The following is a 17,040-nucleotide window of genomic DNA, read 5'->3' as shown; positions in this document are numbered from 1 at the left end:
ATTAACAGGCTAACCTGTTGATGTTTAATTAGGTATGTTAGAAATGCTGGTGGCGTGGTTTCCAATAATGAAGAACTACTACCAGTAGGTATTAAAGATGTGGTACATGTGTATATCTAGTATGTGATAGGATTTTTGGAGGGCTGGGGGAGTCGACCCCTTGTTTGTTTTTACCTAGAAAAACAGGTCTAAATTACAAGTAGGATGAGTGGATTGCTTTTCCATGTAGAAATTGTCCTTAGTCTTTCATTATTTTCTTTTTCCATACCTTCATATTTTAGTCACAATAGGCATTTAAGTCTCTTCTTGTTTTTTGTCTTGATGGTTCTTGGGGTGACCTATAACTGAGGTAGATTTCTAGCCCATCTATTTTGTTTTGAGACAGGGTCCCAGTAAGTTCTTCAGATTGAACTTGAGATCTCACTGCCTCAGCCTCCTGAGTAGCTTGGGTTACAGGTGTGCACAATCATGCACAATCTTGGATGTAATGCTAGTGTGAAAATCATGTATTTCCTGCTCTAAAAGAACTTAGTCCTTTCTGACTATGTGTTTTCATCTTCCTATTGTTTCCTACTTCCTACTGTCAGATATTTCTGGACATATGGATGACTCTTATATTTGCCTCTTTTCTTTGTGCAGTTTTAGTACCATACATTATCTTTCACTTGTTTTAATCAACAGTTTGTTGTCATTAGTGGTTACTTAAGATGTGATATTTTACATTGGTGGTCTTGAAAGGAAATCTTTTTAAATATACTCAGTGTAAAAATCTTAATCTTTTCTAAAAGTGAGTGATGCTATTAGCCTTACCCGTTAAAGGCTAAATATGCCAACAATTGAGGATCAACCTGAGTTGAAATATAGTTAGGCTCTGGTTTTTCTTTCAGTCAAAATTCTTCCTTGGGGGAAAGAGGGGCCTTAGGAATTGAATTACATCCTGGCCTTTTTTGTGTTTATTTTGAGTCAGGAGACAAGAGTTAGTGAAAGTTGTCAAGGGCCTACCTATGTTGCTATGGCCTTGAACTTGTAATCCTCCTGTCTCAGCCTCCTGAGTTGCTGGATTATAGGTAGGCACCACTGCACCCATATTAAACAAAATTCTTACCATGTTTATCTTAGACTTGGACTTAAAAAAGAAATAAAATTCTCATGATAGTATAATTGTACATTTTAGGTCCTGATCTTGAATATCCATAAAGACTTTTTAAATTATCTTTTAGTTAATGAATGAGCACTCAGTTCCTGCATTAAAACACAGGTTTTGTGTAGTGTCTTTGGCCATATGGTATCAAGAAAGTTGTTATTTCTCTGAAATGTAAGTTTTTCAGTAATTTCCAGGTTATTATATACTATGACATGTGCTACGTAATGATGTTTCTGTCAATGAGGAACTGCATATATGACAGGTCCTGTAAGACTGTAATAGAGCTGAAAAAATCCTATGGCCTAGTATTTTTATACTACCTTTTCTATGTTTATATTTTTAGATATTCAAGAACTTAACATTATGTTACAGTTACCTCTGATATTCAGTTTAATAACAGGTACAGGTTTATAGTCTAGGAGGAGCTATACCACATAGCCACCTTCACATGTCTGTAAACCATCTAGGTTTGTTTTGGTAAAGTATTGTGCTACCTAACAATTTTTTGGTCAACAGCTGATGACATGTATAATGGTAGTCCCAAAAGATTATAATGGAGCTGATAAATTCCAGTGGTTTAGTGAATGGTATCAATGTCCTACTGTAACACAAGGCAGTACTCATATTTGTGACGAGGTAGTGTAAATAAACCACCGGACTGTCAGTCACATAAAAGAAATAGCACATGCAATTACATGAATTACATAATGCTTTGTTTATATTGATACGAAAGGATTGTGTTACTGGTTTATGTATTTACTATGGTATACTTTCATTATTATTGTAAAATAGTATATCATTGTTGTATCAGCAGTAACCTCATCTATCTGTTGTTTACCAAGTCTCTTGATGTATCAAAAGGTCACATCCAGTGATTGATCTAAATATACATTTAGGTGTTTGTAACTTCACTCTAGTATTTATACAGTGAAATCATATGGTACATTTATTAGATCATGCTTCCATCATTACAGGACACCCAACTATTTAATGTAACAAAATTACCCTCTTTCTTTATACTGAAATAAAATATAAAGATTTATAAATTCAGCTTGAAGAATTTAGGGAAGGGAATAATAATGATTTCATGTCTTTGTTATAGTAGTTGAGTCCCAAAGATGACATTTTAGTGTTTTAAAGTTTTCAATTCTTTATGCCTTAATTCAGGCAGCACAATTTTTTTGTGTGTGTCACTAGTTATAAGTTAAGAACTTTGTTTTTAAATAAAGTTTTTTGGCTCATTTTCATTGAGCTCTTAAGTTTTTGTGTAACAGTCTATGTGAAAAACAAAATTCAATTCTGTCCCAATGTTTATATAAACTTTGTGAAATTCACATACCTTGTTGAATTTGATCCTCTTAATCCTTCTGACAAAAAAGGTTAGCTAGATGGATAGCCAACTTATAGATGGTGATAGTAAGATTCGGAGAGTTAAGTCAATTGTACAGAGCCAGCACTAAATATGATATTTAATCTGGGACTGACATGTATTGTTTTCTGTTGAAGATGATGGGTTTATAATATTTACCAGATGTCTTCAAAGAAAATGGAATATCTAAGCAATAAATAAAAAATAGATGAGGGAAGGGTCAGCACAGAAGATGCTTTCATTAAATGAGCTGAAGAAGAGTAGTGGTAATAATAGACAGTTGGCCTCCTTGTCTTCAGGTTCTGCGTCCATAGATTCAAGCAATCATGTATCAAAAATACTCAGGAAAAACTCTAGATCTGTTGTGAACATGTGTGGACTTTTTTCCTTGTCATTATTCCCTAAACAGTACATTAACAATTTACATAGCACTTATATTGTATTAGGTAGTATAAAGTAGTCTAGGCATGACTTATAGTACACGTGATGTTATGCCTAGATTGTATGCGAGTACTATGTCATTTTATATAGGAGACTTGAGCATCTGAGTATTTTGGTATCCACTAGAGGATACTAAAGAAGAACTCTATCCATAAAATAATTCATCCAGCACTAAGTACATAGGTGTACTAAGCACGTAGGTGTCATTTTTGCTTTTCTTGAGAAAATGGATGTTTAGAGAGGTCAGGGTCAAATTATCAGGGAATCACATGGCTGGAATAGGAATTCTGACAATCTGACTTAAGCATATAATTAAGGATGTGTTAGGCTGCTTCTCTCTATAGTAGTTCAAGATTATCTAATTAATTGAGTTTACTTTCTTAGAGTCTAGGTGGGTAATGTACATAGTCCTTCCTTATTTGAGGGAAGTATGTTCCAAGATTCTGAGGGCACCTGAAACCATTCCTGAAGTGATAGGTCATACCAAACCCAGTGTATCCTGGGATTTGTCCTAAATGCCTTGCTGTGTTGCCACATAGTACCAGAGTTAATCTGTCCTTCCATGTCATGCCCTTGTACCTCCTGTGTGTCCCACTGGGTTGTTATTATGCAAAACAAAGTTATCTGTACGCAGATACAAGCACTCTAATATTTATAGGTGATCTGATATTTCATTCAGCTAAGGGGAGGGAGTTTGGGGGTGGGCTGGTAGCATGTATAGTTAGTATATGCTGAAAAAGTAATGATTCATCCCTGGCAAGTTGGAGTACTGCTGAAGATTTCAGTACACTACTCAGAAGGTCACACAACTGAAAAACTGAATTATTTCTGGAATCCTTCATTTAGTATTTTCAGACCCTGATTGACTTTGGATTATTAAAACTGGAAGGGTAACCCACAGAAGAGATTGGGGATGGCCTGCTGTATTTCAGCAGCTCTAAATTCTGTAGGTTGAGAGTGTTAGTAAACTAATTTTAAATACTGACAATTGTCTTATTAAATGGTAAGGTTCTTTTGTGTGTTTCAAATATTGTCTTTTATATAAGTGTTTCTTATAAAATATGTTTTGAATTTATATTACTCTAGAAGAATAGGCAGTAAATTTAAATGATTTTTCCATTTTAGGGTGCTAAAGGTCTGCTTTAAATGGGTATTTTTATTTCCAGTTGAATGAATACTTGATTCCATTTTTGCATTTATATATGTATTTAACTCAGTTTAGTAGTACATAAGATAGCTCTTTGTTACTCAGAATTGAACCTAAAGCACTCTACCACTGAGCTACCTCCCCAGCCCTTTTTATTTTGAGATAGGGCCCCACTAAGTCACCCAGCTGGCCTCAGACTTTCAATCCTCCTTCCTCATTCAGGAGTTGTTGGAATTGATTATAGGTGTACATCACTGAACTCAGGGAGATAGTTTTTTAAATACTATATTTATTAACCTCTCTATGGTATATGTTCACCATAAAGAATTTGACTTGAGCACATTTAAAACAAACCAAGAGGCAAAAATCAAACTTATTTAGTTTATCAGTTTGCAACCGCAGGTTTAAAGCAAGAATGGTTTTAAACAATTAGCCAAATTTAGGATATAGTATTTTTCTTTTTTAGTTGCTTTTCTATGAGGCTAGACAAAAGATAGGTCAGGTCCTTTGTGATCTTTTTCCAGCATGAAAAACTTTAGGAAGTAATTATGAAGAAAATAAATTGAATTTCTTACATGAAGATCTCCAGTTTTTGTTTTAACATCATTAAATTTGACAAAGTTTATGTTTCACGAAATTTGTAACATCGGTAGTGCTTTTTATTGCTGTCCTTTTATTTACATTTTTAAAATTCAGAGTATGATGAACCTAACATTAGAAACTCTAGAGTGACTGAACAGGTTATATAGTATTCCTGGTTTTTTGCTCATGTGTTTATTTTCCTCACAGTTGTGATTCTTCTGAAAATATCTTGAAAAATTGGCTTTATAAGTTGTATCATTAAAAATATAGGAAAGAGGAATATATGTGGAAATTGTTTTATATAGTGTATATACAAATGGTTGGCCACTTATATCAGGTATAATATAACAATTATTTGTTTTTAAAAGGTGCCAAAGTCCTTAAAATTCGTAGTGTTGATATTTTAGGTAATTTAGTTTACATCTCCTGCATCTTGACTTTTGCTTTCCTGCAACTCTTTCTGTCAGTGATTCTAACAACTAAAAATTGTAATTATAATATTTTACAGATTTAAACAACTTTGGCAAATATGCAAAGTAATACATGCTTTGATTACATAGTATGCTTCACATTAAGCTAATGCAAACTGTAGTTATGAATAATGTAGTTCATGAAGTCTGTTGGCATTAGTATAACAATTTTTTCCCTCTAATCATTTTGAACATGCCATTTTCATTGAACTTTAAGCTGTTATGTGTGGTAAGGCACTGTTACTTTGTATGCTCCCAAGAAAGGAAAAGAAACATACATAACACATAGTCCAAAATACTGTACAGTTAAAGCTGAAACAGACATCAAAGGGCTATACCCTCCCTGTGAAGCAAGAAAATACACCTACATGCAAAAAGGGACAGCAAAGAAATCTGAATATCTCAACTTTGGTTATTGGGAAGATGGAAGGACAAATAATTTCCGAGTATTTAAACTACAAGATAGTCTCATAAGCTTGCAGCCTGCATTTCCATTTTTACTGTTATGTTGAAAAAAGAATAGATAACTTAGAAAAATTAATAATCTATCATGGTGCTGCCAAGTAACTAGCATAAGTCAACACAAATTCTCTGAAAGAAATCAATTTGTAAAACAGGAATTATAAAGTTTACTTTTATATTTTGAGTATCTTAGAGTTAATAGACATGGGAATCATTATAACATTTCCAAAAACTCGATTTCTTCAGGCTTTGGTAAACAGACCTTTCTATGATGATCAAGCCTTTGTGACAGCTCTGAATTTATCAAATTCTTGTGAATTTTCATATGAAATAATATTTTGTGTACTAAGATCTTTGGTTTTTCATGGTCACAAATCACAATCTTAAAATTAATGACATATTTACTTGTAAAAGTAAATAGTGGGATATAATTTAAGAATCTTACTATTAAGCTTATAAGTTTGTCAGGTAAGCTTAACTGGTCTCTGCCTCCCAAAATGTTCAGAGATTTCTGAGGAGGAAGAATGTAGCTTTTTATTCAACTCTAAGGGAAATATTTTTAGATGTTTTAAAGTTTTAGGCATGAGAAGGAAAGCACTGAAAATATTACTGTCAAGTTCTTTAATGTTTTTAAATATAATGTGCTGTAATTTTTCTGCTCTGATAAACTCTTGTGATAAGTAGGATTTTTGTGGCTTTGTCTTTTGAATGGGATTTGATCTTTGTGTTATGAAGTCAGAATGTTTCAGTTTGAAGTTACATTCATTTATATGATCTGCTTCCATGGGAAATGTTTTATTGCATGGGGGAGATATTTTTACCGTACTTATTAAATCACTTTCATTCTTAGGAGAAATTACTGTTTTTCTCTTAAGTTTTCATACTTGGATTTTTGGAAATTGGCTTAGAATTTTAATTTTGGATATGGTACTTGCTTTGATTTTATATATAGGCCATTTTATGTAGTAGGCTGTTTCTTTGTTGCTCACCATGCTTCTGGATTGCTTTGCCAATAACCAGTTGCCTAATTTGATTTTCTTTGCATCAATCTAAAGCAAAATTGTAAGAGGAAATGTTTGTTGGGAGGGTGTGGACTGGAAGCAATCCTAGTTCTTTCTCATTTGCTGTTTTTTCCCCCATTAAAGTGTACATTATTTCTCTAATCTCTTAATCTGGTTATGAAGACTTGTGAGTTTTTGGGTTTTCAAATCCTGTGGTGTTTTGTTTGTTTGTTTTAAATACTATTTTGACTACATATTCCTAAGTAGGCCAATATGTTGTTCTAGTCACGATTTTTTTCTGGACATTCTAGTTTAATGATAGCTTAAAAATTTATTTGTTATTTCATTATCCATTATTTCCATGCTAGTTCATTTTATTGGGTACATTAGTCATCTTTGCTTCATAAGTTGACTTTCACAAGTAATAAAATTCAATGTGTGATTATTCTCCAACTTTAGTGGGCTTTAATATATATGTTTCTTTTGAATATATACATATAATATATATGTGCAAAAGGAACATATATATTAAAGCCTACTATTTGCTTATGCTTTTCAGTTGTTCCTATTTATCAGGTTGCTCATTTAATTTGAAATTTGAATAGACAATTGCTTGTTCTAATGCCTGTGACTATCATGTAATTTTTATCCCTCTCCTGGTTTCCTTAAGTCCTTTTGAAATTCTTATTAAAATCAAAATTGTAATGTGGGATTATACTAATAGAGGTGAGCATTGGGTCAAATGCTTTAGAAAGTTATGTTAATCTTCATGATTTTTATTCATAAGAAATAGAGAAGATTAAAATTCTCATGGTAGTATTTGTACACTAGATTGAGCTCTCCAACTAATATCTTCAAGTATAAAGTATGTAAGTTTTCTGTACCACAGAAAAATTTGTTTTTTATGTATTTTTTTAAGTAATTGCTTAGATGTTAAGCACCTTTGATCTAGTATTTTGAAAAGGACCAGATTGCCATGAAATTCTTCAATACAGATACTAAAAATCAGAGGTGAAAAATTTTTATCTTAGATTCTCTTATTCCAAGGAAGAAAGAAAAACTTAAACTTATTGAGGAAATTAATATTCTAAAATTTAAATTAGAAATAGAATAGGAGTTCATACTTTGAAATTTACTTGTGAAAATAATTTTGACTGTACATATAAGTTACCACATGAGCATTAAAATAAATCATTGATAAAGTAATTCATTCATTCAACAAGCACTTACTAAGCATACTGTGCATTTAGTGTAGTTTCAGTAGTTTTTATTCCTAAATAATACACTGTTTAAAGTCACATTAAGTGTTTTGTTTTTTTATAGTAACCTTTTTTTACTTTTATTTTAGATGCCTGGAATGATGTCTTCAGTAATGCCAGGAATGATGATGTCTCATATGTCTCAGGCTTCCATGCAACCTGCCTTACCGGTAATCTTATGAAAACAACTAATTTCTGTGATGTTTTGATTGAATATTTTTATGTATGAAATTATACATATGTATTTACAGGCGATCTTTTTAGTCTTTTAGTGTCTCCGGAGTACTAAAATGTAATCTAGGAATTGCAGTGGATTTTTAGTACACATATTGTTTAGAAATTAAAGTATTTCATTTGACATCCACATTTCATGGAGGATTCAGTTGTGGCAAGTCACTTTTGAAAATCCATAAACACCCAGGCATGGTGGCGCATGCCTGTGATCCTATCGGCTTGGGAGGCTGAGATAGGAGAATTGCAAGTTCAAAGCCAGCCTCAGCAACTGTGAGGCATTAAGCAACTCAGTGAGAACCTGTCTCTAAATAAACTACGAAATAGGGCTGGTCAAGTGCCCCTGAGTACAATCCCTGATAGCAAAAGAAAAAAGAAAATTCTTGAACAGCCTTACTTAGTACCCCTACTGGGTAGTATCATATATAGATGACTATGAAATTCAAATTAGTTTATAACTTTTTCATTTCCTAATAACGTAGTAGTTGTAATGAATATGAATGGCCTACTCCCTTCACGCTACGTGTATTTCAGAATTTCAGGAAATTGAAATTGAAAAAGTAACATTGTACCTACAATATGTTATATAAAAATTTCGTGTGGGATCTAGAGCAGTGCTCTGTAATTTCTAACATATTAGAAATTCTATAGTAAAACTTCCACATATTCACTCTGAGGTGGGATAAATAAGGAATGTAAAGGGTTTCATGTTTGATCAGTAGCAGGTTTAGCCACTGTAAGGGGTTTTGTTGCCATTGTGGCTTGAGAATAATGCATAGTGGTGATTCACTGTGCTTCATGTATAATTTATAAAATGTTGTTTCAGTGAGGTAAATATTAGTAATTTCATTTTTCTTCTTACAGCCAGGAGTAAATAGTATGGATGTAGCTGCAGGTATGTATACTATGTATGGGGAACTTCATTTGGAGAGGAGCAGCCGTATTACGATGAGAAATAAAAGCAGTTTTTTTCTATGATCAGGAAATTATCAGTTTTAAGATAGGAATTCTGGACCAGGTTTATTGGATAAATAGGCTTTAGCCCCCACGTGTTTTTAAATTTTATAATTTTTGCTGACATCTGAAGTTTAGATTTTATATAAAGATTGAATTTATCTTGAAACATTGGATAATCTGAATTTCAGTACTCAAAAACAGTCCTGTCAGTCCTGTTAACATAGTAAGTGTGGTCAGAGAATATTTGTAGAATGAATTCATTTGTAGAATGAAAGACCTCTGGTGGAGTCTATATTTGTACTCAGCAAATTTGGGAATGGGTTAGCAGCTATCCAAATAAAATATGGACCACTCACTCTCCTCTAGCTTCTGGGCTACTTCACAGTTATTTTTCTGCTTGTCTTTATAGTCATTGGAATTTGGAAGCCCTGTCATAATTTTCTTTCTTTCCTTTTTTTGTCTGTAAGCAGCATCTGGTCATTTTGATATATAAGGCTGTTAACATGTCTTAGTAATACCTCAATTTTTTTTACTAATAGGTCATTTTCCACATAAGTTATTATGCCAGATACTGACTTTATCCCATGAATATATAAAAATATTTTTTATTTTAAATGTTATTGGTTTAAACATTTAACATATACTGTGTGCTTCACTTCAAGCTTATTATTGGTCATAATTGATTGATCTATCAAAAATGTTTGAAGGCTGGGGTTGTAGTCCAGTGGTAGAGTGTTCATCTAGTATACGTAAGGCACTGGGTTTGGTCCTTAGCACCATACAAAAATAAATAAATAAATAAAATAAAGTCATCGTGGCCAACTACAATTAAAGAAAAGTATTTTTAAAAAATGTTCAAAAAATGTCATTTATTTAAACTAAAAATGTTCTAAAATACCTTTAAGGTCCTACTTAATTATATAGAGATGGATACCATTACCCTAAGTAATCCTGAGAAATTACATTAAAATTTCTTTCTAATTATTGTTACTATGCTTTGGTTCTGCCATTGATGTCCATAGTTACATCTTTTGATTTTTCCTAGTATGTATGTTTGCTTCCTTATTACATATAGTTTTAAGTTAATTGCTGTCTAAAGTTAGAGATTATTGTGTGAGCTTTGCATATACCATGCATTTCAAAATCCATTAACATCTTAAGGTTACTAAACATTTAATTGAATGATAGAAATACTTTGTATTTCATACTGTCAAATAACAGTAGCCAGAAGTCACATATAATTAATGAATATTTGACAAGTGGCTACAATATTTGAGGAGCCAACTTTTTAATTTTTTTAAAATTTAATCTTAATCGGAGTTTTAATTTAAACAGGAATGTGTGATGCGTAACAGGTGCTGTATTGTATAGCACAAGTGTAGAATCAAAGTAGTTGACACAACCAGAAATCTGAAGCCTAGGATTAGAGGATGGGGCATTTTTGTACTTTGGTAATATACATAGCAAAGGAATAGGAATAGATACATGCAATAGCAAGAAAAGGAGCAAAAAGTCAAGATCTATACTTCTCATACTGGCCCTAAGTGAGTTTGGAAATTGAAAGTTTTGAAAATATTTTATACTACCAGAGTAGCTTGTGGGCAAGAGAGTTAAGCACATCAGTCATGTGGGACAGATATACCATCTTTAGTGCAAGAATATGGAGGAAAAAATATAAATAGATATTGAAACTTAAACATGATTTTTCACAGTAAATATTTTGTTTTTTGTTTTTTTTTTAGGCACAGCATCTGGTGCAGTAAGTACTATTTACGCATGTATTATATAATATTTTTTAGGCTACTATATTGATCATTATTTCTATTCTAAAGATCATCTGCTATATATCAATTCTTAATTTTCTAGGCCAAAGGTTAATAAACTTTTATTTTAAAAATCTAATTTTGGGGGCCGGAGTTGTGGCTCAGTGGTAGAGCACTTGCCTAGCATGTGTGAGGCACTGAGTTGGATCCCTGGCACCACATAAAAATAAACATAAAATCAAAGGTATTGTGTCCATCTACAACTAAAAAGAAAAAGAAAAAGAAATTTAATGTAATTTTGATGGAACATTTTAGAGAAATCATTTCATTGTTTTGTGTGGCTATAACAAAATACTGAAACTGGTGACTTTAAAAAGGAAAAAAATTGATATAGTTTTAGAAGCTGAAAGTCCAGGATCAAGTCACCAAAATCTATTCAGATCTGATGAGAGCCTTTTGAATATTTCACAAATGACAGAAGTATTCACGTAGAGAGAGTACATTGAGAATAGTATGTGATAGGTGTGAAGATGATCACATGGTAAGAGATAATGAAAGAAATGAAGCTGAAGGCTAAATCTCTTTATAACAGTCCACTCAAAGTTACAGATTCAGTCTCCAAGAGCAAGAACTCACACTATGGAGAAAAAGCATTAATTCTTAAGAAACTAATCACCTCTTAGAGGAGCCACCTCCTAACATTGCCATATTAAATAGGAACCAAGCCTCAGCATGAATTTTAGTGACAAGAAACCATAAATTCAATCCATAGCAAATAAGAATCACATATATGTGCTTTCTTCGTTAGCACATATACTAAAATTGGAAGAATACAGAGAAGAGTAGCATGGCCCTGCACAAGGATGACATGCAAATTCGTGTAGCAGTCCTTATTTTTTCTAAATGCATTTTGCTGTCATGTATAACTAAAAAGAATTGTGTTAAATTTTTACATGGGTTTTAATTCTCTGCACAATAACCTTGTAATTTTCAAGTAAGCATTACATTAGAAGGCACTTTTTTTTACATAGAAATTTTTATTTAACTTTGCTTTTTACTATAAACCTAATATAGACTTTTTTTTAACATTTTTTTCAAAAGTCGACTTATCTAATATAATCGTCACTCTGCCTTTATCAGGGATTTTTTGTTTTTGCTATTCAAAGAGATAATCAAAGGAAGAATTTATGTAAATAATAATATTTAATCATAACAATACTGAGAGGTACCTGTTTTCCCACAGTTCATTTTTTTGTTTTGTGTTTAGTTGGTTGGTTGTATGGAGTGTTTGTGGTATCCAACCCAGGGCTTCCTGCATGCTAGGCACTGAGTTATATGCCCCATTTCATCCCCACATCTATGAGGCAATTCGGAAAGCTTTAAATCTATTGCAAATATATTTTACATTTTATGGGGAAATTTTGAGAACCTTATTTAAATATTTTTTAAGCATTCTTGAATCTTATAAATACCTACTTTAATTTTCAGAAAAAAAATAGTATCATCTTTTTCCTACTTATTTAAATAACATGGTTTACTGGAGAAAAAAAAAGCACTCATGTAAGTTATGTAAAGTTCACCCTGAATATATCCACCAAGACAGAACCACCACAATTAATATTTTATTCACAATCTTTTTGTACATATTATGGAACATAATGAAATACATGTCTGTGTAAGCATATATAATTTTATATTTGGTATGTTTTTTTAATTATTTGTAAAGAAATTTTTGTGTTTTATTTTTGTTTCACAGTTAATTGTGAAATTCTGTGTGAATCCCCTCATATAGATGTAATTGTTTGAATCCCCTCATATAGATGTAATTGTTTGAATTACTTTATAAAGTATATTTCGACCCAGGCATGTTTGAGCCCAGCCTCAGTAACTTAGCGAGGCCCCCCTAAACAATTTAGTGAGAACCTGTCTCAAAATAAAAGAGCTGAGGATGTGCCTAAGTGGTAAATTACCCCCTGTGTTAAATCCCTAGTACACCCCCCCCCCCCGATTTTTTAAAAAAGTGTTCTTTGGCATAGATAATACATTAATTTATTTGACCATTCACCTATTGATGGACAGTTTTGTCCTGAAGTCCGTGTCCCCCCCCCCCCCCCCCCCCGGCACACCCACACACAAAATTTATTTCTTCACACTAAGAAAGATTGCAGGAATGACGTTTTTCGGATAAAGAGTATGTAACTAGTCATGTTGTTTTTCAAGAAAAATTTAAATTGCACATTTCTAATAGTATACTAGCATGTCCTTTTCTCCAAGAATCCCTCATAGCAGTAATCATTATCAATCATTTGAATTTTGGTAATGGATATAAAGTAATAGTTCTTATTTGATTACTTAATGAGATTGAACATTTTATTTGCTCTTTGGGTTTCTCTTCTGTTAACCTGTCCCCATCCTTTCCTGTTTTTCTCTTATGTATATTGTATATATGTGTATATTTATACATATATAATATATATGTATACTCATATACATATATATATATATATTATATATATATATATATATATATATATATATATTCTTTGTTGTTTAAAATATTTTTTAGTTCTAGATGGGCACAGTACCCTTTTTTTATTCATTTTATGTGATGCTCAGGATCGAACCCAGAACCTCACATGTGCAAGGCAAGCACTCTACCACTGAGCCACAACCCCACCCCTCTCTAGGTTATATTTTATTTTATCATTCATAATTTCCTATATTTTCTGGAAGGTTTTTATTGCTTATTATTTTACTATTGAAGTGTTTGTTTGAGTCTTCTGAAATGTTTATAAGGTAGTCAGTTGTCTATTAGACTTTGTTTGAAATCTTTTTTGTTATATATTCTCTCATACTTTGACATCTGTCTCTGGGTTTCTTTTCCACTGTCTCTTTCTCTTTGTGTTTTTCTAATCCAATATTATGCTTTCTCCAAACACCATGACTTGACTTAATTTTTGTTTTTAATCAGGAACATTTTTGTGTTTTTAAATTGTTTTCTTACATATTTTCAGATAGTAGCATATGAATTCTCCTATATTCCTATAAGTACATATATGCATACATTCTGAAAATATTTGATGTCTTCACCTGATATATTAATTAATTTCAATTTTGAAAAGAATTGATGTTTATGTACTTTTCAATAAAAACTTATTAGCCAAAAATATTTTGAATTTATTTGAATATTTGCTTTTATTTGCCTTACTCTCTTTAAATTCTAGTGCAAATTTGAGTCATATTTCATATATGCTTATTGTCATTTTTCTGTGATAGGTCTCATCCCTCCTTATTTATTTTTTTAAATTTTATTTTTTTTTATTGGTTGTTCACAACATTACAAAGCTCTTGACATATCATATTTCGTACATTAGATTGAAGTGGGTTATGAACTCCCAATTTTACCCCAAATGCAGATTGCAGAATCACGTCGGTTACACATCCACAATTTTACATAATGCCCTATTAGTAATTGTTGTATTCTGCTACCTTTCCTATCCCCTACTATCCCCCCTCCCCTCCCCTCCCATCTTCTCTCTCTACCCCATCTACTGTAATTCATTTCTCTCCTTGTTTATTTTCCCATTCCCCTCACAACCTCTTATATGTAATTTTGTATAGCAATGAGGGTCTCCCTTCATTTCCATGCAATTTCCCTTTTCTCTCCCTTTCCCTCCCATCTCATGTCTCTGTTTAATGTTAATCTTTTCTTCCTGCTCTTCCTCCCTGCTCTGTTCATAGTTGCTCTTATTATATCAAAGAAGACATTTGGTATTTGTTTTTTAGGGATTGGCTAGCTTCACTAAGCATAATCTGCTCTAGTGCCATCCATTTCCCTGCAAATTCTATGATTTTGTCATTTTTTATTGCTGCATAGTACTCCATTGTGTATAGATGCAACATTTTTTTTATCCATTCATCTATTGAAGGGCATCTGGGTTGGTTCCACAGTCTAGCTATTGTGAATTGTGCTGCTATGAACATCCATGTGGTAGTATCCCTGTAGCATGCTCTTTTAAGGTCTTCAGGGAATAGTCCGAGAAGGGCAATAGCAGGGTCAAGTGGTGGTTCCATTCCCAGCTTTCCCAGGAATCTCCAAACTGCTTTCCAAATTGGCCACACCAATTTGCAGTCCCACCAGCAATGTACAAGAGTACCCTTTTCTCCACATTCTCGCCAGCACTTGTTGTTGTTTGACTTCATAGTGGCTGCCAATCTTACTGGAGTGAGATGGTATCTTAGGGTGGTTTTGATTTGCTTTTCTCTGCTAGAGATGGTGAGCATTTTTTAATGTACTTGTTGATTGATTGTATATCCTCCTCTGAGAAGTGTCTGTTCAGGTCCTTGGCCCATTTGTTGATTGGGTTATTTGTTATCTTATTGTCTAATTTTTTGAGTTTTTTGTATACTCTGGATATTAGGGCTCTATCTGAAGTGTAAGGAGTAAAAATTTGTTCCCAGGATGTAGGCTCCCTATTTACCTCTCTTATTGTTTCTCTTGCTGAGAAAAAACTTTTTAGTTTAAGTAAGTCCCATTTGTTGATTCTTGTTATTAACTCTTGTGTTATGGGTGTCCTATTAAGGAATTTGGAGCCTGACCCCACAATATGTAGATCAGAGCCAACTTTTTCTTCTATCAGATGCAGAGTCACTGATTTGATATCAAGCTCCTTGATCCATTTTGAGTTAACTTTTGTGCATGGCGAGAGAAAGGGATTCAGTTTCATTTTGTTGCATATGGATTTCCAGTTTTCCCAACACCATTTGTTGAAGATGCTATCCTTCCTCCATTGCATGCTTTTAGCCCCTTTATCAAATATAAGATAGTTGTAACTTTGTGGATTAGTCTCTGTGCCCTCTATTCTATACCATTGGTCCACCCGCCTGTTTTGGTACCAGTACCATGCTGTTTTTGTCACTATTGCTCTGTAATATAGTTTGAAATCTGGTATCGCTATACCGCCTGATTCACACTTCTTGCTTAGAATTGCTTTTGCTATTCTGGGTCTTTTATTTTTCCATATGAATTTCATGATTGCTTTATCTATTTCTACAAGAAATGCCGTTGGGATTTTGATTGGCATTGCATTAAACCTATAGAGAACTTTTGGTAATATCGCCATTTTGATAATGTTAGTTCTGCCTATCCATGAACAGGGTATATTTTTCCATCTTCTAAGATCTTCTTCTATTTCTCTCTTTAGGGTTCTGTAGTTTTCATTGTATAAATCTTTCACCTCTTTTGTTAGGTTGATTCCCAAGTATTTTATTTTTTTTTTGAGGATATTGTGAATGGAGTGTTTTTCCTAATTTCCGTTTCAGAAGTTTTGTCGCTGATATACAGAAATGCCTTTGATTTATGCGTGTTGATTTTATATCCTGCCACTTTGCTGAATTCATTTATTAGTTGTAGTAGTTTCTTTGTAGACCCTTTTGGGTCTTCTAGGTATAGAATCATGTCATCTGCAAATAGTGATAATTTAAGTTCTTCTTTTCCTATTTTTATGCCTTTAATTTCTTTCGTCTGTCTAATTGCTCTGGCCAGTGTTTCAAGAACTATATTGAATAGAAGTGGTGATAGAGGGCATCCCTGTCTTGTTCCACCTCCTTATTCTTCATCTTCATTCCCATCTACCTTCCCCAGGGGTGCTTATTTAGGTTATTTGTCCAGAGACATTTGTGTATTGGAATTTATTGTATTGAGTCATTTCATCACAGTCATAATAATCAGGTCTTCTTTTTCATTATTTATAATAGAGGTTTAAATTTTTCTTCCCAAAATTTTGTGCTTTTTTTATTCTGTTAGTTTATAGATATTGTACAGGACTAGGTGCCATTTTGAATCTTTTTTTATTGTGCTTATCCATTGATCATTTTTTAACATTGATCTTATATCTATAAAGTTTCCTGAAATCTTATTATTTCGTATCTCTTCAATATATAACCTTTATTAATCTGAATTTCCTTCTATTCCTGGCTTGTTGGTAGAGTTTAATATGTCCTTCCTTTCAAAATCTTCTAATGCTTTTTTATGTCAACCAAGATGTCATATGATACTTCTCCCCTAGTATCTTATTGTTAAGTATACAGATAAATTTCCAAACTTTAATGCATCTTTACATTATTAAGGTGAACCCTACTTACCCATATGAGTTCTCTAGGGTATGTCTGTGTGCACACTTCTGTATTTAACTCCTTCTGAATTCACTTTGTT

At 32.7% G+C, this 17,040-nt stretch overlaps 1 protein-coding gene across 12 annotated transcripts in view; it reads left to right on the top strand.

The window, feature by feature from the left end:
• Nucleotides 1–17,040, top strand: part of PRPF40A (pre-mRNA processing factor 40 homolog A) — a gene marked incomplete at its 5' end in the record, with an annotated part of 56,458 nt that overhangs the window by 7,956 nt on the left and 31,462 nt on the right. For all 12 annotated transcript variants that reach the window (XM_081261239.1, XM_081261238.1, XM_081261237.1 and 9 more), the window contains 3 exons: nt 7,965–8,045; nt 8,971–9,001; nt 10,806–10,822. In XM_081261239.1, coding sequence (XP_081117365.1) covers nt 7,965–8,045; nt 8,971–9,001; nt 10,806–10,822 — 129 coding nt within the window. The remainder of the gene's footprint in view (nt 1–7,964; nt 8,046–8,970; nt 9,002–10,805; nt 10,823–17,040) is intronic.

Source organism: Spermophilus citellus (assembly GCF_964194105.1).
Source record: "Spermophilus citellus genome assembly, chromosome: 11".
In the NCBI taxonomy this organism is placed as follows: domain Eukaryota; kingdom Metazoa; phylum Chordata; class Mammalia; order Rodentia; family Sciuridae; genus Spermophilus; species Spermophilus citellus.
The sequence above is the reverse complement of the archived record's forward strand: the minus strand, read 5'-3'. Positions and strand labels throughout refer to the sequence as shown.